The sequence below is a fragment of the Phascolarctos cinereus genome, unplaced genomic scaffold (assembly GCF_003287225.1).
Source record: "Phascolarctos cinereus isolate Bilbo 61053 unplaced genomic scaffold, phaCin_HiC Scaffold_3;HRSCAF=262, whole genome shotgun sequence".
NCBI classification, from domain to species: Eukaryota; Metazoa; Chordata; class Mammalia; order Diprotodontia; family Phascolarctidae; genus Phascolarctos; species Phascolarctos cinereus.
The window spans coordinates 169675033-169699510 of record NW_027555736.1 but is presented as its reverse complement, the minus strand read 5'-3'; the positions used below and the strand labels follow the sequence as shown (position 1 = coordinate 169699510).

At 41.2% G+C, this 24478-nt stretch overlaps 1 protein-coding gene across 1 annotated transcript; it reads right to left on the bottom strand.

The window, feature by feature from the left end:
• Positions 1 to 259: 259 nt before the first annotated feature.
• LOC110206962 (chymase) lies at positions 260 to 8813 on the bottom strand. Its single transcript, XM_020984536.2, has 6 exons — positions 8719 to 8813; positions 4176 to 4307; positions 3531 to 3678; positions 2620 to 2755; positions 1112 to 1366; positions 260 to 620 (listed from the first exon to the last, which is right to left on the bottom strand). Exons 1-6 carry the CDS (start codon positions 8720 to 8722, stop codon positions 477 to 479), a joined length of 819 nt encoding a protein of 272 aa, XP_020840195.1. The 5' UTR covers positions 8723 to 8813; the 3' UTR covers positions 260 to 476.
• Positions 8814 to 24478: the final 15665 nt, after the last annotated feature.

Here is a 24478-nt window from a genome sequence, read left to right as displayed (position 1 = left end):
ACCCTACTTTCTTCTTTTTTTTTCTTCCCCAAAATAAGGACAGCATTCTTAGTGGTGTCCAATTAAAACCTAATCAAATGGACAATCATTAGGAAAAGCCAAATAAGAATGAGGACTGTTTACTTACACTCAAAAACTGTAAATACTGACTCATTCTTTTCAATGAGGTCCTTTACTGCAGTGCTAACTACCTTGGGGAGAGGAGCAGGGGACTACAGCAGGAGAAGAGAATGGTAGAGAGGAGTCATGCACACAAGCCTGGAAGCTTAGATTTATTGAAGTCATAGTCAGCCTTCAATTCAATGTCCAGTTTAATACTCTTTACTCCTCTATTTTTATCCCCCATCCCTCCACTCCCATTTTAGGCTCGGGGGTGAGGCTGGGCAGACACTGGGGCGGTCCTGGTGTGAAAGGCTTAGAGAGGATGGCTTGGTCCTAGGATGGAAACTCCTTTTGGCTTAGCCAAGACCACAGAGCTAATTTGATTTTAGGATTTGATTGATCCACGGGCGGTAATAGGCAATTCGAGTGAAGACTGAAGGAGGTACCGCATTTGTTCGTCCATAGGAGATGATGCCTTGGGCCACACCAGAACAAACGAGGGGTCCTCCAGAATCTCCCTATTAGACAAAGGGGAAGGTTGACAAAGAAAGGTTGATCCTATCTTGCCCCACTCAGCCCTGGGCTCTCTCTGAGTTGGGTCTAGAAATCCCAAATCCTCCTGGGTTCGTAAGCTCCAGCACTGATTCTCTTCTTGGCTCATATCCAGCTTTATCTCTTCCCCCCCCTATCCCCCAACCATGCCCAGGCCTCATTCTGTCCCTCCTACCAGCATCCCTTTGAAATTCTGAGTATGATTCTGGAGTGGAGGGGTGTGGATGAGTGAGGTTGGACACTTCAACTCCCACCCTCAAGTACTAGGGAAATGGGGCTTAGGTTTGGGGATTTGGAATATTTGCTACTCTCAGACCTAATTTAACACCCCCTACCCTACCCCACCACTCCCAGGTCCTGGACCCAGGGGAAAGTGTTGACCTCATCTCTTCTTAGGAAGACTCTGACTCTTAGATAGTGAGTGACTTCCAAAGAGAAATATGAAATGTGGACTCACCTCGAATGCTGGTTGAATTGACTTGGGGTTCCCCACACACAACTGGAGTTTCTCATGAAAAGCTTTATACACTTTGCAGTTAATGGGATCCATTAGTCTCAGTTTCACCTCCTGTAAAGTGTCTGATGCTGGGGCTCTTATTCCTGTCATTCCCCAGCCAGTTGCTTGACATAATTTCCCAGGTGAGACAGAATTGAATGTTGAGGGCAGGGGGAGAATCCCCACTTCTGTAGTTAGTTTGACTTTGTCTTCCAGCTGTGAGAAGGAAGGAAAAGGAGCTGTCAGTGCCAGGGACAGGTTACAGGGAGTAAGGCAAAGGTCGGGGAGATGCAGGGTCTTCAGATTCTTGAGAAAAGGAAGGGGATGAAAAAGGAGGTGGAATTAGTATCATAGAATGGGGAAGGGAAAGGATCATTTCTCACAGTCATATAGCATTTTATGGGTAGCAAAGTGATTTTAATGAACGAATGAATGAAAAAAGCCTTTATCAGGCACCATATATTTCCCAGGCAGCATGCTCAGCTTTTCTCATAACATTCTTGTGAGAGAGGTAAGGTATTATTATTCCCATTTTGTGAGAAAACTGAAGCTCACAGAGGTCAAATAACTTGTCCATAGTCACCTAGCTAGTAAGTGTTTGGAGTTAGAGCTTGACTCTAGGTTTTCTGATTGAGAATTTAGTGCTTCTCATCAGACCACACAATTCTCATGGAGCATAGACCCTAAAAGATAGTTATCACAGTGTCTCAGAGTTGGAAGGGACCCCCAGAGATCACAGTGCAACCTCTTCCCAAATAGAAACATCATCTTTGACATCCAACCTTTGCTTCAAGACCTTCAGTGATGGGGAACTCAACTACTTCCTGGGCTGTTGGCTTATTGGTCTGGGGGTACTTCATGAAAAAGGTCCTGGGTTTGAACTCTGGGAGGGTCTGATCTTGAGAGGTAGCGTGGTGTAGTGGACAGAGTGTTGGATTTGGAGCCAGGAAGACCTGGGTTCAAATCCTGCCTCTAACTCTTAGGAGCTATGAGATCCTGGGCAAGCTGTTCAGACCTCTCTGAGCCATGGTCTCCTCATCTGTAAACAAAGGGGTTGGATGAGATGGCCTCTGAGATCCCTTCTAGGTCTAAATCTGTGATCCTTCGAAGGAGGCTTTTCCATGTTCAGACAAATCCAACTGTTGGCAAGTTTTTCATTCTATCCAGCTGAAATTTGTCGTCCCCCCCCCTGGAATTTCCGCCTTTTGCTAGTGGTTCTGTTCTTTGAGGACAAGCCAAATAGACTGATGTGTTCTCCCTCATCTCTGAACATATGAACAAGGAATATTGAAGTAAGGATGGATGTTAGACATCTTTTTGCTCAACTTTTCATGTTACAGATAAAAAAACTGAAGGCATGAAAGTTTAAGTTAACTTGCCCAAGGTGACATAGCTAAGTCAGTGGCCAAGGTGGGACTAGGGCCCACAACCTGATGATTCCCAGTACTTTGTTTTCTATTAATCCTTACCTTTAGTAACATGATGTCATTGATATAACTCTTGGGATCATATTCCGGGTGAGGAAATTGGTGCTTAACATTAAGGGTCTGCCAACTTGCCTCTCTCTTTGTGATGTTATGTGCTCCAAGGATGACTGTGATGGAGCTGTTGGAGGAGCAAGGGAAGAGGGAGGTATTAAGGGTTCAAGATCCTTTGAGAAGGAAACATTTTGAGGAATAGGGCTCAAGGACTTTCACTCCTAGGACACCATCCTCTCCTCCCTATCTCCATGGTGGCTGCAGAGGGGAGTGTGCTCAGGGATGAATGTGGTATTCAGGCCTTGACTAGTACTTAAGTGCTTGCAAGGGGGCAGAGACAACTCCCTAATTTCATTTGGAAGGGTTGGAGCCTGCCCAGATGAGGACAGGGTGACAACTGGGCCTGTCTTGTCCTTCCTCATGCTGCCCTTGAGCTAGCTTCTATGGGACAGAAAGTCCAGAGGAAAGGTCAAGGATTAAAAATGAAGAGAAGCTTCATTGCACCAATGTGTGCTCCCAGGCAACCCTGTGGCACAGACTAGTTTTCCACAGAAGTACAGTTGCTAAGGCCCCTGGGAACAACTAAAAGCTGGGGGAATCCTAGTAGTCAGGGAAGGAGAACCTGGGCAAGAGAGTTGGACTCTTGGGTGGTAAGATCTGAAGTACAAGCTTCATCACTTGGGGCAGGACAGTTACTAAAGGTGGGTGGACCCAGAGGGGAGAGGGCAGTTCTCAACTAGGAACATGAATACTCCTAATCACTCTTGTTTTCACTCAGACTATAGATCTCCTTCCAGGTGAGCAGCCCCACGGGAGATAGGAGGGCCCCTATGAAGCCTTGATTTAATGAATGCCTCACCTGGTGCATATCAGAGAGGCAGAAGGGGGATGAGGACACTTACTGTCCTGTGCAGTGGGCTGCAGTCATCACAAAGTCCCTCCGAATCAGGAACCCACCACAGTGGTACAGGGAACGATGATCTTTGATTTTCAGAAATGCCATGTAAGGGTGGGAATGTGGTTTTGATTCTTCACCCCCAATGATCTCATCTGAAACAGACCACCATCCCAAATGCTTATATCCCAAATATATAGATACACACAATTGAGACAAAACATCAGGTCTGTGGAGAGAGAATTGAAGCCTTCCCTCAAACATTATTGTTCCTCAGCCTTTATTTTGTTCTCTTTTGGAAATAACTCCTGGCCTGTGACTCTGAAATATCATCATCACCATATTTCTTATGGCCCCTACAATATCTATCTCTATTTCAGTGTAGTGCAAGATCTCCAAGCTTGAATCCTAACTTTTACCCATCTAAGGACTAGGGTCGGGTCATAAGCCACCCTCTTGAGTGGGAATAGCTAAAGTTTGGAGGAGACTTGAATAAGGAGACTCTCCCATGTCTTCTCTGGGAAGAGACCTGGCCCAGTCAGAAGCATCTGCCAGGCAGAAGTATCTGTCCTGGGGCACTGCCACATGCACTACTGGGAGCAGATGTGGAACTCTAACCCAACCCTGTTTCTCTGGGGAGAAGGAGACTCACCAGCTGCAGCCTCGTGAAATAGAAGAGTCAGCAGGAGTGGAAGGAGGAGCTTCATCTTCCTGGAGAGGATACACAGAGCAAATACTGCTTCTGCTCCACCCATCTCCCACCTTCTGGGATTTGTAGCTAAGGCTGGGTGAAGAAGAGGGAGGGGTCACTGACCACAGCAACTTCCTGGCCACGTTTTCTTCCATTATGGTAGAGCCAATTATCTGATTAATCATAGTTTCTCCTACCCTCACTCTCGACTCCCCTGGGCATTGTCAGAGGGGACCCAGAACTCATGGGTCCCCAAGCTAAGGTATAGACCAATCAATCCACAAACATTTTAAAAACACCTACTATGTGCCAGGTAATTAGTAAGGTGGGGGTGTGGGAGATAAGGGAGAAGGGCTACCTATTCCTGATGTCATGGGATCAAAAAGGCCTAGTCTTTTGGTCTTAAGAGTCCCCAATGAAAAATATGAGTGCCCCTGGGCTTGTTAAGCTCTCCAACAACAAAAATAAGAACCTCCTCCCCTCACCCCCCCAAAAAAAAACCCCCAAAACAAACCAATCCTTGCTTTCAAGGTTTTTACATCCTCAACAATGTTTACATTCTATCATAGGGAGTGATTCTATCTGTGTAAAGATGAGGCTGAAGCCCCCCAAAAGGTAGAGCACTCCTTCCAGACTGCTGTAGACACTAAGAACTAGACCCTTTTTGCCATTCAAAAGATTAGTTGAAGAAAGGATAGAATGGTAGAGTTGTAGTGGTAAGGGAGATGAATAAAGGTAAAGAATATGGGAATGAGGAGGTGGTATGAAATGGCAGAAGAGGGTGATGGAAAAAAACCTGACATGATAGAAGGATGGGATGGAATTGTGGGAAAGAGGGTAAGGGGTTGAGAATGTTTATATGGTGGAGGAGAAGGAAGGTTGACCCCTTTCCTATTCTGTATCTCACTTGGCTTTGTTGAGTCCTGACTAGGGACAAGCCCCCTATCACCATTTGGGAGTATTACTCAAGTCCTCTGAGAACCAAAAATAATTCAGACAAAGGAGCAAATGGGCTAAGAGCCTAAGCAAAGGGATCTTTTGTTTCTGTTGAGTCTAGAAACCATGATGGGCAAACATAGGGAGAAATATTTTCCATTGACTCACCCACCCAATGGTCCTTGCCCCCACCTCACACCCACATACTGAATCTTGGTCTGAACTTGGACACTGTAGCCCTTTCAGCTGTGAGGGTTCCATGAAGCTAACTGAAGCCTTACTGCATTGGTGACCCTGCATTTCAGTGGGGACATTCTAGAGAAAGAGTGTTGGGAAAAGGAGAATTTTAGCACATGCAAGTAGAGATTATTTGGGGTGTGAGGTGGGAAGGGAAATACATGTCTTTTAATTGAAAGGGTCGGGCAGTAGCAGTGTGTCTTAAGCAGGAGCCAAGTTCATTAGCTGGCATTACTGATTAAGGAGTTAAATGGGTCAAGGTAGTAGCAGTGTCTAAAGGGGAGGGTGGGTCAAAACCAATAGCACAATTGAGGTATTAGGGGCTCAGAAAACAGAGGTTTGGTACCAGGTAAGCAACAGGTTGTGGTTCTTCCCTCCCCCCTTCCCCCAATGCTGGCAAGTGCATGATTCATGCGTGATTGTGTACCACCAGTCTATCATCTCTGCTGAGTGGTGGGAGGCATGTTCACCAGCAGTCTTCTGAAGCCATTGGACTGTTTATTACATTTATGAGAGTTCTTAAGTCTCACCAAGTTGTTTCCCTTCGCATCTTGGAAGTCACTGGATACATTTGTTCTCCTATTTTTGCTCACCTCATCTACATCAATTAGTGCTAGTTTTCCCAGGTTTCTCTGAATTAGGCCCACTCATAGCTTTTTATGGAAGAATAATATCCCATCATATTCATATGCCCTAGTTTATTGAGCCATTCCCCAGTTGAGAGGCATTCACTTTGTTACCAGATTTTTGCTACAACAAAAAGTGTTGCTGTAACTATTTAAGAAACCAGGTTTCGATAGAGATAAAGGACAGTTGCAATTTGCTACTATTGGTATAGGAATTTTTCAGCCTTGTCATTTGTGGCCTGGCAGGATCTCAAAAGATTTCTACGCTTTGGTGGGGATACCACAGGTCCCAAGTTTGGTCCTTGGTTTTTTCTAATTAGAAAATTGATTTTTATCAGTTTATCCAAAAGTAATCAAGTTCTGAGAAACTGACAAATACTAAGGAACTTCACAAGAGATCAATCAATGAATCAGAATGAAATCATCATTAGGATTATTACTTCTTGAGGCAGTGGATTCTACTTTTGGCTAGTTCTAACTTAGAAAATCACAGAAGGGAACTCAGTGGTCATCTAGTCCAACCTATACACAAAAGGCATCTCCATAGTGTAGCATACCTGACAAGTGGTCATCTAGCTTTTGCTTGAAGACCTCCAAGGAAGGGGACCTACAAGTCCTTGAGGCAACCCTTTCTACTTTTGGATAGCTCTAATTATTAGGAAATTATTCCTGATATTTAGCCTACATTTGTCTAAATTGTTAGGAAGTCTTCCTTATATGGAACCAAAATCTTGAAGATAGCTGTCATGCCCTTAAACCTTTTCTTTCTCAGGCTAAACATTCACATTTCCTTCAAGTGGTCCAGTGCTGTGTCTGTTTTACTATGGATACCCACTGATAGGGGTCTAAAGTTCTACAGAAGAATCAGTGTCATTGCTGCTTATTGATTACATTTCTTTAACATCCCTTAAACTGAATTTTGAAACACTTGCAATTTCTATGCTTGGGTTCACAAATTAGGCAGTTACTGTCCAATGGAAAGAATATAGTCTTAGAGTTTGAACGCAAGTCCTTGGTTCTGACAACTTCTGGTTTACATTTTCCTCATAGCAACACTGTGATCCTAGATAAGCCATTTCTACTCTGAGCCTCAGTTTACTTCCTGTGGCTATCATATCAGCAGATAGATCTTAACAACCCCAGAGGCACTCATATTTTTCATTGGGGCTCTTAACACCAAAAGACGAGGCCTTTTTGATTCCATGGCATCAGGAATAGGTAGCCCTTTTCTCTTATCTCCCATGCCCCCACCTCACTAATTACTCATTTACAGACACATACTCTGAGGCCAGTTTTGCCTAGTACAACAAAAACTATATTGCAATAAACATGAGGATGTATGAGACATGACTGAAACATCAAGAGCACCCCCAAACTGAAAGCTCCCTGAAGCCATGATTACAAACATCAAGACATAGAATAGGATTCTCTTCTTTAGACTTAGATCATAGGATCCATCTAATCCCCTTGATGACACATTGTCTCTGTAGTAAATCTTTCTAGTCACCATAGACTTGGCCAACCATCTAGTGTACAAGAATTATTTTCCTACAAGGAAGGGTCTCTTGACCCTATACAGGTTGACATAAAGATTCTAGCTTTGTTCTAACACAGAAGTCTGCCTTCTCTATTCAGTCCCACTGCTTGAACTAGGCTAGATAAGCCCTGGTCTTTGACGAAGGCAAGGCCTATCTCTGAAGTCTTCGAAGAAGACACCATGATCTGACAATGAAATCAGGTGAATGGTGGGTAGAGAGCAGATAGCCCCCTGTGCCTCAATAGGGAGAGGGAAGGCATTTATGGTATATTTTCTCAACTCCCCTCTTATAAAGACCTTCCAGAGAAGATAGCTCTTTTAGGTTTCATTACTTCCCTGATCCTCTCCCCTCTAGAAGCAAGTCAGTTAGTTTGGCCACCAGTACCTTTTGCCTTTCTCATTTCCTAATGGATTATGCCAAGCTTATTAGCTCTAGACTGTTTTTCAAGAGGACCTTGTGATATAGTCATTCCCCTTATCAAATTTCAGTATGGGCCAGCCTGGGGAACATGATGGGGGAAGATAGCATCACCATCTCTAATCAAATCTTGCAGCTGTATAACAGACCATCAGTCTTCTATCTAGGGATTCAGGTGTGTTAGCAAAGGCCAATGTGAAACCAACAGCTCTTTCTCTGCTGTGTCCTGATCTGATGATCTGATCTGCAGTTGTTACTGTGTCAGTGACTATCTCAGAGACCCCCAGCCTTCAGCTTTGTCCTCATTCCATCATAGTTGTATGCTTCCCTCCAGGCTGGGTCCACTCCTCCGGGTCCAGCTAACAGGGCCTCTTATTATTTATAATAATAACGTATCCCTCTATTTTTTAAGGTTACAAAATATTTTCCTTTGGGTGGAGATATTGTTGTCCCTGCTACAGGGAAGGTTAGAGTTGGTGGATAGACTATGTTCCAAAGTCCTGAGCTGTAGCAGGGCTAATGCTGATTGGTGAGCCCTCAGGAGCTGAGGGCCACCAAACAGCTTAAGGAAGGGTGAATTCAGACCATGTTGGAAAAATGGAGCATGTTAAATTTTCTGTGCCAACAGGTATTGGTGTTGAACCCATGAGTGGCCACTGTCTAGGTGAAATAGGGAGACAGTCTCAAAAATTGTGTTATCTCCATTTAACATATAAAGAAACTGAGATTTAGGGTGGCTCAGTGACTTACCCATATTTGCACTGCTTATAAGCGTTGGAGCTGAGATTCAAATACAGATCTCTGGACTTTTAAGTCCAGCACTCTTTTCCCCAATGCACCATGCTTTCTCTCCTTAAACATTTCCCTACTTGGAGTTTGTCCTTTGGCACAACCTTGGCTAGCTTCTGTTATCTTTCACTTCCTGTCCAGAGAAATCGTGTCCCGTGCCTTTTCGCTCCTTGCTTCCCTGGTGAGGATTGTTCCAAAGCATTGAGCTGTGTATGCTCTTAGGAGAGAATTATTAACTGCTCTCTTTCCACCTCCTCCTATGCCTCCTCCCTCCCCATCTCTTTCCCCCTCCAGTTTAGGTTCTAGGTTTCAGAGAGGTCTCTGAGGTTCTTTTTATAGTATGTTGCAATAGTGGCTACCCCTTCTCTTTCATGCAGTCCAGGGGCCAATTTGATGATATATTTCCTATGTTACTACTGGAACAGCCACTAGATTTTCCCTTTGGCCTACAGTGGGAATTGGGGTGGGCCAGAGCAATCGTGTTAGGGACCAACATGGAATCTTCGGGAGAATAATACCATTGATAGCAAGCGTACTACTTCAAAGGCAGGATGCAGGAAGGAAGAAGGCTGAGGAGCTTTGGCTAATCTTGGATGGACAAGTCTTGTTGGCTCTAAGAGTTGCGCCTGGACGATTCACATGTATATGAAGACAGGTGACCCCGAAGGGGACTCTAGTTCCATGGCCTCCCATTCCCTTCTACCCCTTGCTTTGTTGTTGTTGTTGTTCAGTTGTTAGAGTGGTGTTCTGTTCTTTGTGACCCCATTTGGGATTTTCTTGGCAAAGACACTGGAGTGATTTACCATTTCCTTTTCCAGCTCATCTTATGGTTGAGGAAACTGAGTTAAGTGATTTGTCCAGGGTCACACAGCTAGGAAAGTGTCTGAGGCTGGATTTGAACTCAGGAAGATGAGTCTTCCTGACTCTAGGCCTGACACTCCATCCACTCACTAAGTCAGGGAAGTTAAGCCAGTCAGTCAATAAACATTTATCAAGTGCCTACTGTGTGATAGACACTATACTAAATGCTAGAGACACAAAAACCAAAACAAAACAACAATTCTTGCCCTTGGGGAGCTCAAAATCTAATGAGAGAGAAAACAAGTTAACAAATATGTACCAACATGCTATAACCAAGAAAAAATAGGAAATAAACGAGAGGCAAAACATTAAGAATGAAGAGGGATGGGGAAAGACTTCCTATAGAAGGTGGGATTTTAGCTGATAGTGAAGAAAGACAGAGAGGCCGGAGGTAGAAGTAAGGAGGGAAAGCATTTTAGGCATGGGGACAGCCAGAGAAAATGTCCAGAGATGAGAGATGGAGTGTCTTGTTCATGGAACAGTTGGGAGGACAATGTCCCTGGGTTGAAAAGCATGTGATTGATGATCGTGGGGTGCATGGAAGATATGAGACTGGAAGGGGGTGTATGTGTGTGTGGCTATGTTATGAAGTGCTTTGAATGCCAAATGGAGGATTTTGTATTTGATTCCGAAGGTGATAAGGAGCCATCAGAGTTCATTGAGTATGGGGGATGACATAAAACTATGCTTTAGGAAAATTACCTTGGTGGCTGAGGGAATTAACAATAGAAAAGAGAAGAGAAGATTTTAGGATGAAGTGGATTGGGTAAATCTCAGAAGAAGCCCCAAATCTCAGATTTAACATTTTGTCTCAGAGTAGACAATTTGGGTAATAATTGGGAATTTCTTGCTCCAGCATTCTTAGGGACTTAGATGATTATAAGATTAAATATTTCTTAAGCACTTACAGTGTACCAACCACCATGCTAAGTTATGGGGATACATATACGCATACACACGTTTATATGTATTGTATATATACATATACGTATGTGTATGTGAATACACACATATATGTAAACAAAGAGTGTACATTCTAATGGGGGAGACAACATGTATATTAGGTGGTAACCAAAGGAAGTCCCTTTAGTCCTGAAAGTTACAGAGATGGTGAGGGCCATGGAGGAGCAGACTGATATACTATATCTAGGGACAATGGTGCTGATTTGATCATGGGTTCCAGAACTGGAGATAAGGTTGTGGGAAGGGAGCCAGTGCAGGAAAGGTGCCTACAATATAGTGAGGTGGTTGAGCTGTGGAGGAGACAGCTGGAGAGAAGGGAAGTGAAGCTTGACTGGAGCTTGCCTGAAATAGTTGGCCAGGAGAGGTAGTTACCAATCAGGACAAGTATGTCCCAGGGTAGAAATTCTAGAAGTGGAAGGCTTGGGCCCTGAGCTGGGCAGACTGTTAAATTTTCAGTGTGAGCATTTAACCCTTGGAAACCTACAAAACCAGAGCTTGGTTTATTGTTTTGTTGAGCGTTTTTATAGACCAATGGCATCAAACCTAAATGGAAACAGGACCAATAAACTATATTATAAGGATCCTTGTGGACCATATTTTGACTTAAAAATCCTAATATTTTATAAATTTTTGATGAATATATCAACACATTAAAATCACATAGGAACTAAAATTTTATCTGGTTTGGGTCTTTGGAGTTTATTTAGTGGTGGGCATATGTGTGTGACATGGTCAGACTTATGCTTTAGGAAGACCACTTTAGTAGCTGAGTAGGGCATGGACTAGAGTGGGGACAGACTTGAGGCAGGAAGGCCAACCAGCAGGCTATTGCAATAGTCTAGGCATGGGGAAATGAGGGTCTGCACTAGTGTGGTCGTGGTGTGAGAGAGTGAGGGAGAGATTTAGTTTCAAGTTTGTGTTAACAAGTAGGACAAAAGTGGTAACATTTTCTGAAGCAAAATCTGGTCCCTTGTTTCCATCAATAGTAAAGGTACTCTCTGGAACATTTGCTGTAGGTGGTGATTTTTTTCCAGGCTCAGTTCAGAAGTCTTGTATTTACCTAGGAAGAGGCTATGCATGACTTGGAGATAAGGGTGGATGGGGATTGTGGCAGTTCAGATTTCACCTTTTTCTCATCAAAATCTGCATCAAGCCAGAAGACAGTTACAGATGATTCTGATTTAGAGATGATTACACTATTTCCACTATTTCCCATCACCTCCCCAAACTGCTGCTGCTTAGAGCTGATAAAGGGAAATTAGACATTTCACAAAGGAAACAAGAGATATCCTAGAGATAAGGATGTTGTTCAGGATCTATGTGGTTCAAGACCTCAACTGGAAAATGGGGTCACAAAGCCAACAGTAGAATTGATAGACTTTTGTAGTTGAGGTTTCTGCACGGATTTGGAGCAATGTTGGGAAAATAGAGGGTCCAAATGCTTCTGATCCTCCCCCTCTTGATTCTCCTTCTTCCTGCTTTTCTCCTTTCCTTCCTCCTTCCCTCTTCCCATTCACTTTTAGTGTTGGACTTGGCTTTTCTCCATATCTAGAAGCCTGTTTACTCCCCCTCTTTATCATCAATGTTTAGACTTGTACCCCCATCCCCAACAGGTGGCCAGGAACAGGGGTTGGAGCCTTCTCATCAAGGAGGCCTCTTATTTTCCTCCCATCTTCCAATTCCCTTCACAAGTTAAATCAAGGTTAGGTCAGCATAGAGCTCAAAGTTCTGATCCTGGGAAGGCCCTAGGCCTGAGATTTGAGAACAGGATGTTTTTCAGCGTCATCTCTTCTGGAAGTCAGTGTGGATTCCAGGGAGGCAAAGTGTGACCATGTGCGTAAACCCATCCACATGCACACTGGACCAGTCATAGTGTCAGAGATTTTAAGGGTGTTCAGATGCTATTTAGAGTAGCCTAGACTTCACTGAGAATCCTTCCTATGACATCTCTTTTTCTGACTCTGCTTTAAAAGCCCCACTGAGGAGAAACCCACTATACTACCCTCATCTGAGAAGAGCTCAAAGGCCTGAGATAAGTGGAGCACCCCACCCAAGGACCACTGCCTGATCTAAGACTCTCCCACTTGTGTTCTTACTGTCACTTGTCATTGGTTAGTTGTCTATGTCCACCATCCAAGGGTAAAAGTGGAGGAGGAGAGCTTCTCCTCTGAAGACCATGTCTTCTTTACTTTTCCTCTTATGTATAACCTTTTCCCCCCTAAAACTGTGCAGCATATGTAAATGGTTCAAGTGCACAGCTTCTTCGGTGGGATGGAGTTTAGGGCTCAAAGCTCATACTCTTAAGATAAATCACAACTGCTGCCTGAAGTTACTATTATGTGTGCTGTTATGTAGATTTGCAACATTAAATAGACCCTTCTGATTTCTCTTTGGCTTTTTCTATACCTTCTGTTCCAGCCTCCCTTTTGCTGTCTCCTCCATGAATCCTTCCCTGAGCTACCCAATTGTTTATGCTCTTTTTTCCTCCTTAGATTGCCTTGTAATCATGTACTGACTCATGTGCATACTTTGTACCCCAATAAGTAAGGTCTCTAAGGGTGCGGACTGTTTCATTTTTGTCTTTTGAGTTCCTGTGGGATAGGACAGTCCCCCTTCCCCCATACTCCACAATCCAACAATGCTGGCTTCTTTCTTGCTGTTCCTAGCACAAGGCATCCCATCTCCAGACCATGGGCATTTTTGCTGGCTGTCCTTCATGCCTGAAATATTCTGTCGCCTCATTTCTGCCTCTTGGCTTTCCTGGCTTCCTTCCATTTTTAGCTAAAATCCCATTTTTCACAAGAAGACTTTTCCAATCCCTCTTAATGTTAATGCCTTCCCTCTATTGATTATCTCCAATTTATCCTACATACCTAGTTATTTTCATTTTTTTTTGTCATATTAAACTGAGAGCTCCTTGAGGGCAAGGACTAGGTTTTTCTTTTCTTTTCTTTTCTTTGTATCCCTAGCACTTAGTACAGTGCCTGGTACATAGTAGGTGCTTGTGGACTAACTGCCCTGCACATGGTTAGTATTTAATAAATGTTTGTTGAGAGTGAAAAAGCAACTGTATATGATATCTCCAGAGTACAACCTCTTATCTTTAAGGTTAACACAAAAAAGAGAAGACATGTTTATGGAATGCACCCTGAAATATATGGAGTTCTTTAAGAAATTCACTCCTCGATCACTAGGCCTGGGTTATGGGGGTGGGGAAGTAACTGTTCTTCAAATTTAATTAATAACCCAGAGTTGCTTAAGAAATCATTTTAAATCCAGCCTCAGACACATAACACTTACTAGCTGTGTGACCCTGGGCAAGTCACTTAACCCCATTGCCTAGCCCCCCTCCCCCAAAAAAGTACTGACTACTTGAAGGAATGAAATACACCTCAAATAAACTTTTGGGACAGTGAGGTGGTGCAGTGGATAGAGCACTGGCCCTGGATTCAGGAGGACCTGAGTTCAAATTTGGCCTTGGACACATAACACTAGCTGTGTGACCCTGGGCAAGTCTCTTAACCCCATTGCCCAACCAAAAAAAATAAATAAAAAAAAGAAATCCTTTTAAAGACTGGACCATGAGAGGAGAAAGTAGCTCTATGGGAAGTCTCAGAGCACAACCTCTGACCTTACAGGTGAAGTAGGAAAAGAAATATGTGGTAGGAAAAGAAGAAAATAGCTTTAGGAAAAACCTTCCTGATGAATCTCTTGGCTTTAACTCTTCGCTTTCAGTCCCTCAGTTTAGGCTGCCACAGTGGGAAAAGACAGAGGAGAGAATCCTGGTGCTTTATAAATCCCCTGTCTTTTGGCTCTCTGGCCTAAATTACTTTTCTCAACCCTTCAAGCAACATATTTTCCTCAAGGAAAGAATCCAGAAAAAAAATCAGATAGTTTGGGCATGGATGTAGACAGTCCCGTCGACAGAGTCCAGGACTATCTAGCTAAAAGATGAGAATTAACCTAAGTAGCAGTGATTAAGGAGCAGAACTCAGGGGTTTCTTACTTCATTTTTTCAGACTTAGGGAGTTCAGTTGCAAAAAAAAAAGGTTCAGAATCTAAACTACTTACTAATTCATGAGATAATAAACAAAGACCTGCATTTGATCAATGTTTATTGAATTAAACTAGATGTTTAGTGAATTGAATTGTTTAAATGAATAGGGTCATACAACCAATCAGGTTCTATATAAGGCCCTACTTGGTTAATGCTTTGAAATTACTTTATGTTAACTCATTTGTGTGTGCATGTGTGTGTATGTATCTACACATATGTGTATGTATACACATGTGTATGTATACATATGTGTATGTGTGTATGCACACACACGAATATGTATACATATATATGCTATATCCCTCCACTCAAATAGAATATAAACTCCTCGAAGAAAGGGACTATTTTGTTTTTGTCTTTGTATCTCTAGCATCTAACAGTGCCTGGTACAGAGTAGACACTCAATACATACTCATTGAATTGAATATAAATGTGAGTTTTAAAAACACTAATATTGGATTAATTTAAAATAAACTATTTAATAATAGCTAACATTTATACAATGCCTGGTGTTGTGCTAAGCACTTTCCAATTATTATCAAATTTTATCTTCACTACAACCTTGGGAGATAAGTACTGTTATTGACCCTATATTATAGATGAGCAAGTTAAGGCAAACTTCTAAGTTAAATGACTTGTTGAAGTTCACACAGCTAGTAAGCATCTGAGACTGAATTTGAATCCAGGCCTTTGCTGACCAGGTCTAGAGCTCTATCCACTGAACAAACACTTAGCTGTTCCTATTTGAAATATTGTTCTACTCCTCCCCAGTGGTTCATATCCCATCATCACAATACCGCACCTTTCCCAGTGCATTTGTTCCCCAACTGCAGTATCTATCTCTTCTGTGGTACGGTGGAAAGATCTGAGACTCTACAGTTAGAAACCCTGGGTTTAAATGCTTTCTCTCCCATTTAGTTCTGGTGTGACTTTTGTTCTCTCTGGGCCTCAGTTTCCTCAACTATAAAAAGAGGCAGTTAGACTACATGGTCTATAAAGTCCCTTTTAGCAATAGCTCTAGAATGCCTGCCTTCCTTTCTCCCTCTTGCCCTAACAACAATAATCCAAACAAGTCCATATAGTGGAGAAGTTATAACAATCTATTGCCTTGTGGCTTCATTCATAAACCTTGTGACTGTCTAGACTAAAACCTCTTTCCCTGCCTACTACGCATGTCAACGTGCTATATCTATTCCTTGAAGAAAGGAGCTAATTCACTTTTGTATTTATCGTTCCAGACACATAATAGTAGGGGCTTAATAAAAGGTTGTTGATTGACTGAAAATAATATATTGTAGAGAATGTATTGCTCAATCAGACTGGCTCCTGGGGACTTTGCTACCTTTCTCTGTTAAGCCATGTATTCAGAGAAAGCACAAATATTCCTTTCTAGTCTACCACTGTACTATGTTTGTAGTGTCTTCTCCATGAAGTGTCTCTACTGAGAAGCATGTTGGAATCATGAAGGGTCAAGAGAGAGGCCTGCTGGGAGAGTTAATGAAAATTTCCAACATGATTCTAAATCAGAATAAGCTTATGTTATAATGTTTATGTATACTAATAACAGAATCATTAATTGCATCTGTCTGATTTGCAACAATTATCCTTCCTATGGTTCCCAAAGCTGAGTAAGGCTGTAGAATGACAATTCTTCCATATTAGGAATGTTTCAGATTTTTTTTTTCCATCTAAAATTCTAATTATTATTTTTTAAAGACTATTGCTACTTTTTTTTTTGAGTCTTCATTGAGTCTTTGCCCAACACACTCTATCTGTGTATCTGTCATACATTGTACCTTCCTTTGTAACAAAGAAAAACAATTAAGTAACACTATTGCCAAAACAAGCAGTTCTGATAGCATGTGCAACACTGCATCTGTAGTCTTCCTAGCCCTGTCCTGAGAGAAGGGAAATATGTTTTATCCTATGCTTTTTGGGTGCAGCTGCAATTTTTCTAAACTCCAGGACTGGCTTCTAATGACCTGTTAAGGAGGTTCCCAGGAGAATATTTTAGTGTGGTCCTGGGGAGCAAGTTGAAAAGAGGGAGCAACTAAATACTTTTTGTGAGGATAGGGAGTAGAGTGATATGGGATTCAATGTCTCCTCTCTTATATGAGATTTTTCTATGGAGGGAGGGAGGGCAGCTTTGTTAGGGGGGCATTTGCCATAATCACTGCTTAATAATTCAAATTCCCAATACTTTTCAATTCAATAAACATTTATTAAGTGCCTACTGTATGTCAGTCACATAGCACTAAGTGCTAGGCTCTGGAGATACAAATAAGAAAAGAGACAGTCTCTGCTCTCAAGGAACTTACAATCTAATGGAAAAAGGCGAATGATAGAGGTGTCATTACTTTGACCTTTTTATTGGACAGCATATCCTGATAAAGCTGCCTACAGTTAAAAGTAAATGATGAGGATAACTGTGGAATATCCGTAAAGGGAACAGATTAAAAGAGAAAAGTCTGGGTATAGAGATGTTCCAACTGGGTGGGTAAGGGTAAATGTGAGAAGCAGCAGAGGCTTAGTGAATAGCAGGAACTGGCTTCAGTGTCAGGAGGACTTGTGTTTAAGTCCTGCATCTGACATGTGATGATGATTGTGTGACCCTGGGCAAGTCACTTGACTAGGCAAGCAACCCTCTAAGACTATAAGTTGCAGGGTAGGTGCTTATCTACATTGGTGGAAGGAGGCTCATACACCAAAGAAATCACAGATTGGATTAATTAAAAAAGGCTATGTCTCCTTTATTATAAAATAATTATTTTAAAGCAGAGCAATGATTTCCCATCTTTTAACCAAAAAGGCTAATTTATTATTTACAGTTATGTTCAATGGAAATTATCAGCATTTAAGTAAAACATAATGGTTTTAAATAGTTATTTAATCCACTAAAGGGTACTGTGTCTAGTAGTCTGACCCTTTTCAGGGACGAAGACACAGGTTCTTGCAATTCCTTGCTGTTGATAGTTATGTGTCTGATCCAACACCAGGGAGCGCTGGGTATGGTGTTGAACTATGATTTCCTGGCTGCATGCTTTTTACAGAATTGCTACCTCTACTCACAGCTCAGTCCTTTGGTGAATGACAGCTTCTAGCTTTAGAGTCAAGGGGGATGTGGTCAGTGTGGACTTATCCAGTTACAATCTCGGTTCCAGCCTACCAAGGAAACTCTGCCTTCCTTGTTCATTGCTTGTATTTCAGTGAACCTTGATCACATGAATATGGTACAATGGAGCCAATCACAAGCGTGGCTTGTCTTAACTTAGGAGAAAAAGAGTAAAAATGATTACAACCAAAATACTGTGAAGCAAACATCAAGTGCATTTACATGCTGACAGCCTCTCTCAGACATGGCTGCCAACAACTAACCTATGGACATGCTCCCAAAGTAGAAGCTCTCAGACACAGTCTGCAGTCCTAGACTCAGCTCCTAACATTGTGGTCTGCAAGCATCCCAAGTGTTGGATTTAGCAAATATCCACAAATAACCAAAAAACAAACAAACAAAAAAACCCAGAGTCGATGGGAAATATTTAAATGAAAAACCAGTAGATGGATGGGAAGGCAAGCTCACGGTCTAAATTTTCTTCTGGAGAGTCACAGTAAAGGTAGCTGGGGAACCGGGACAACCTGACTGCTCCCCGGCTCCTCCAGGATAGCTACTGGCACTCTGGGCTCAGGCCTGATTCTTCCTTAGACCTCTTGTCTCAATGCCGGCCTCTCCACTTGGACCACAGTTCCAGCTCCTTCTATCTCACTGGTTGCTTCATGAACCAACTCCTGCCCAGAAGTGCAGCTTTCATGAGATAATTTTGTCCTGGGAAAGAAGAAAGAGGGCCAGAGCTGGCTCTCTGTCTCCTCCTCTGTCCTTGAAAAACTTGCATATCTCCTTGCCATGCCTTACATAATTTTCCTGTTTATCTCTTCAGCTCTCCCTGTAGCCTCCTTTGGCAGCCAAAGCAGCTCCCTTCTGCTCCCTACCTCCTTAGTCATGGTATGAGGAGAGTGAAGGGAGAGTGCTGCAATATAAACTTTAAAATGTAAATAGGAAAGTGGAAAAGTTGATGGTTATAAAGTAAGCAGCTAAGTTCTCTTCTTCTGGCCCTGCAAAAGCAGATCAGTATACCCTTCAGACTCCCGAGGGGAGACTACATGCCCTGTCTGTTCCTTCTTCCTCTCAAAGTTCAGGTTTAACATAAGTAAAATCCTAAATGTCCAGTTAAGATGTAAAATTTATTTCCATGGACACAAATAAATAGATTTTTAAAAAGAATTAGGCAACAGCAGATTCATTTAATCCATTGGAGAGGAGATGGGGGGGAAAACCTTTGATTTTTAGTTGCCACTTTGTAGTTTGAAGTCAGAAGTTTATTTTTTTAATTAATTTTCATTTTTTGATTGGCACTATTTGTAAGGACTTGAAAGAGAAACTGGCAGATGGGCTTTTCATTAGTTTCTCTTCCTCCTCCTTTTCACTTCTCCTGCTCTGGTGGTCTCTGGGAAATATTGGGTGTAAGCTCATCAGGTTCATCTCTCGGGAACTGTGAGGTGCCATGTGGTATTTGGAGGTACAAAAAGCAAAGATGAATGGAAGGAGAAAGTAGGAGCTTTAGGGAGTGGTGAGCTCTTGGGGTGGATACTGTTAGGACAAGAACAGAGTGGCAGTGGTGGGATGGACTGAGGAAATAATATCATAGTTACTCTGACTTTTCCAGCTTAGCTTTGATGTGGGAGAGAATGAACATTAACATTTTTTTAAATGGATACCTTTTACATCACCTCAATTTTTTAATAGATCCTTCCTCATCTTATCCTCCTTTACCTCCCCATTAAGCCATCACATATAGTAATAATAATAATAATAATAATAATAATAATAATACCGATAGTTTATTATTGTGCTTATCTTTCGCAGGAGAAATTTTTGTTGTATGTATAGTAAGTAGGTTAGGTGTCAGCTGAGGAATTGGTTAGTGGATTTATCAAATGCTTTCAACAGGTGAGGTAGGTGCTCTTGTTACCCTCGTTTTACAGGTAAGGAAACGGAGGCTGAGAGAGGTTGTCACATTTTCCTAAGGCAACAACACTAGTAGTGTCTGAGGGGAGATTTGAACTTAGGTCTTTCTGACTCCCAGTCCAGTACTCCCTCTGCTACAACATGTGGCTGGCAAGGGCATACTTGTACTTTATCTTGTAGGGAGGCTCTAGGGAGAGAGGAATGGGGAGGAGTTTGCTAGATGACTGAGTGGCAGATTCTTTAGTACACATGAGATTCTGGAAAGGTGGTGGTGTGGACACTTAGCTTTTCCCTTTAAAATATGACCAAGGGCACATGATTTAGACATAAATGGTGACACCATAAACAAATTAGGGGAGCATGAAATATTTTGCCCGTCAGATTTATGGATAAAGGAAGAATTTATGACCAAACAAGATATGGAGAGTGTTATAAAGAGATAGAAAATGAATAATTTTGATTTTGTTGTTATTCAGTTGTTCCAATTGTATCTGACTTTTCATTTCTCCATTTGGAGTTTTCTTGGCAAAGAAACTGAAGTGGTTTGCTAGTTCCTTCTTCAGCTCTTTTTATACATGAGGAAACTGAGGCACACAGAGTTAAGTGACTTGCCCAGAGTCACACAACTAGTAAGTGTCTGAAGTTGGATTTGAACTCAAGTCTTCCTGATTCCAGGCCCAGTGCTCTCTCCACTGTGCCACCTAGCTGCCCTATGATTTTGATTATGCCAAACTAAAAAGTTTTTGCACAAATAAAACCAATGCATCCAAGATTAGAAGGAAAGCAGAAATCTGGGAATTTTTTTTTTACAGCAAGTCTCTCTGATAAATACCTCATTTCTCAAATATGTAGAGAACTAAGTCAAATTTGTAAGAATATGAGTCATTCCCCAATTGATAAATGGTCAAATGATATGAACAGGTAGTTTTCAGGAGAAGAAATCAAAGCAATCTATGGTCATATGCAAAAATGCTCTAAATCATTATTGATTAGAGAAATGAAAATTTAAACAACCTTGAGGTACCACCTCACACCTATCATATTGGCTAATATGACAGAAAAGGAAAATGACAAATGTTAGAGTGGGTGTGGGAAAATTGACACACTAATTCACTGTTGGTGGAGTTGTGAACTGATCCAGCCCTTTTGGAGAACAATTTGGAACTATGCCCAAAGGGCTATAAAATTCTGCATATCCTTTGACCCAGCAATTACCACTACCAGATCTATATCCCAAAGAAATCAAAGAAAAGGGGAAAAAATCTATTTGTACAAAAATATTTATATCAGTTCTTTTAGTGGTAGCAAAGAATTGGAAAGCCAGGGGCCACCCAACAACTGGGGAATGGCTGAACATGTTGTGGTATATGATTGTGATGGAATGCTATTGTGCTATAAGAAATAATGAACAGGATGGTCTCAGAAAAACCTAGAAAGACTTATATGAACTGATGAAAAGTGAAATGAGCAGAACCAGAAGAACATTGTATGCAGTAACAGCAATATTGTATGAAGATCAACTGTGAATGACTTAGCTATTCTCAGAAATACAATGATCCAAGACAATTCCAAAGGAGTTATGATGAAAAAATGCTATCTGCTTCTAGAAAAAGAACTGATGCAGTTGAATGCAGATTGAAATATATACATACATAAAGTATATATATACACACATAAAATAAAGCATATATGTACATGTATGCTTTATTATTTTTGTTTATTTAGTTTGTGTTTTCTTTTGCAACATGGCTAATGTGGAAATGTCTTGCATGACTATATAATTATATCAAATTGTTTGCCTTCTCGAGGAGTGGCAAGGGGAGGGAGGAGGAAGAGAATTTGGAATTCACATTTTAAAAGTTTGAAATTTTTGTTTACATGTAATTGAGAAAAATAAAAATTATACAAGGGGAAAAATAAAATATGACTAGGGAGGATTTCTGTTCTGTCTACAATAGGAATATATTCCCCCCCCCCCATATCTCTGCCTTGATTATCCCAGGAGCAGAAAAAAAAAGAGGTAGTTGAAATGAGGGACATGTCACAAAAAGAAGAAATTGCTCAACTGTACCTATATCATTATCATTTCCAGAGAATCAATGTGCCTGGTCACATTAGTGTTTGTTCTGGTTGTACTATAACAAATTGAGCTCTTAGCAGATTCTCAATGTCTGATGATGCTTATTTTGTGCATTTTTATTATGTGTAAGAATTGACACAAAAGGGGAGACACAAAAGGATTAGAAGTCGTGGTCACTGCTCCCAGGGAATTTACAATCTATTTGGAAAAATGTAGTTTCATTGATCCCTTTTGCTTTTACATCAGAATTATTCCTGGAAATCTCTCTCCTCCCTCAAAACTAAACTCTCCTTTATACAAAGAAAAAAAGTTAAACAAAAACACCTGATATAGTGTCTGTTCTGATGATATATGTAACCTTTTGCCCTCTGTGCCGCAAGGAGGGAAGTATGTCTTATACTCTGTTCTCTGGATCCTTTTTTTTTTTTTGTTACTTGGAGTTTGATATCCTTTCAACGATCTTTATGTTTACATTGCTGTAGTTTCTCTGTACGTGGTCATTTTAATTTGTTTATTTCATTCTGCTCCAGTTCATGCCAAATTTCTCTGAATTCTTCATATTCGTAATTACTTAATGGACATCATTTTATCATGCTGTGTTCATTTAGTACAGCTTACTCAGACATTCCCTGATTGATGGACACCCATTTGTTTCTGGTCCTTGGCTACCACAAAGAAAGTGATGCTATGGATATTCTGGCATACCCAGGACTTCTGTTTCTACCTTTGACCTCCTTGGAGGTAGATGCTCAGGAGTAGGATTAGTGGTTCAAAAGATAAGTTAGTAATTTTCTTGCATAGTTTCAAATTGATGCACAAAATGGTCAGATTAATTCTTAGTTCTACCCACAGAATATTAGTATGCCTTTCTTTCCACAGCCCCTCCCAACATCAATGGTTTCCATTTTGGGGGGCTCATCTTTGTCAAGTTTCAAGGTGTAAGGTGAAATCTCAGAGCTGGGGAAGATTTAAAATATATATATATATGAAGCAACAATTACTATCATTTAATCATTGGCTATTAATAATCCAGACTTGAAATCTTATAGTTATCTTGTTCTCTTTCTTCTCCATTATTCTCCTCCTCTCTCAATATTTAATTAGTTGTCAGATCCTGCCAATTTTAATTCCTGGATACCTTCCCTTCCTCTCATCTCCTCTCTCTTCCCTTGACCTCCCTGAACTACCTTAGTTGAGGCCATCATCACCTTTTACCTGGAGTACTGGAATAGTTTCTAATTGTTTTCCCTGCCTCTAATTTCTCTCATTTCTCTAATGCATCCTTTCTACCCTGCCAGGGTAAGCTATCTAATATAGGGATCTAACCTTTTTGCTTCCCTACTCAAAAACCTTCAGTGAATTCCCATTGCTAATGGAATAGAAGACAAACTACTACTACTACTTCTTCTTTTTGGCAATTGGGGTTAAGTGACTTGCCCAGGGTCACGCAACTAGTCTGTGTCAAGTGTTTGGTCTGAGGTCGAATTTGAGCTCAGGTCCTTCTGATTTCAGAGCACTCCGCCACCTAGCTGCCCCAGAAGGCAAACTTCTTAGCCTGTCATTTGATGCCTTGTATAATCTGGCTCCAAAGTATGTTTTCCAACTTATTAAATACTCTTTCTATTCATGGACTTTATATTTCCCTGAACTACTTATTGCTATGTCCCGATTTTGTGCTGCCCTTCCCTGACTTAATACTTTTGCATGTGCTTTCTTCCATGCCTGCAGTGGTGTTCCTCTCACATGCCTTCTTTGCTGAAGTCTTTGTCTTCCTTCAAGACCCAGCTGTGTTGCCTTTTCCATGCAATGCTGAACTCTCATCCACATGGTAAGTAGATTTCACTGAGAAGTACCCAGATGTTCAATTACAGATCCAAGTTTTCCAGACATAATTGAATTCTCAAAAAAAACCCCAACAAAAACCCAAACCACACACACATTTATTCTGAATATTCATTAAAAGAAATTTCTAATTCCAAATTCTTTCCCTGCCTCCCACCCGTCCTCCATCACTTGAGAAGGTAAGCAATGTGATATTATTATACACATGAAATCATGCAACACATATGTCCATATTAGCCATGTTGCAAAAAGAAAGTCAAGAAAAATAAATAAAGTGCAAAAATTGTGCTTCGACCTGCATTCAGACTTCATCAGTTCTTTCTCTGAAGATGGATAGCATTTTTCACTATGAATCTTTTGGAATTGTCTTGGGTCATTATATCAGAGTAGCTTGGATCACAGTAGCTAAGTCTTTCACAGTTGATCGTTATTTACAATATTGCTACTACTGGGTACAATGTTCTCTTGGTTCTACTCACTTCACTTTGCATCATCTTCCCAGGTTTTCTGAAACCATTTCCCTCATCATTTCTTATAGCACAATAGTATTCCCTCACAATCATATGCCACAACTTGTCCTGCTATTCCTCAGTTGATGGACATCTCTTCAATTTCCAGACAATTGAATTCTAATCACAAAACTTCAGGCTCCTGAGCTAAAGTTGTATTCCTCCTAACTCATTTCCCTGCATCATTTTCTTACAGGAATTTCATTCCTTTGACTTCTGTTTTCTTTTGGCCCAGGGTCAGCAGGAGTTTTAAAATTTTAATACTCTTTCCCTAGATTTCTTTCTTTCTTTCTTTCTTTCTTTCTTTCTTTCTTTCTTTCTTTCTTTCTTTCTTTCTTTCTTTCTTTCTTTCTTTCTTTCTTTCTTTCTTTCTTTCTTTCTTTCTT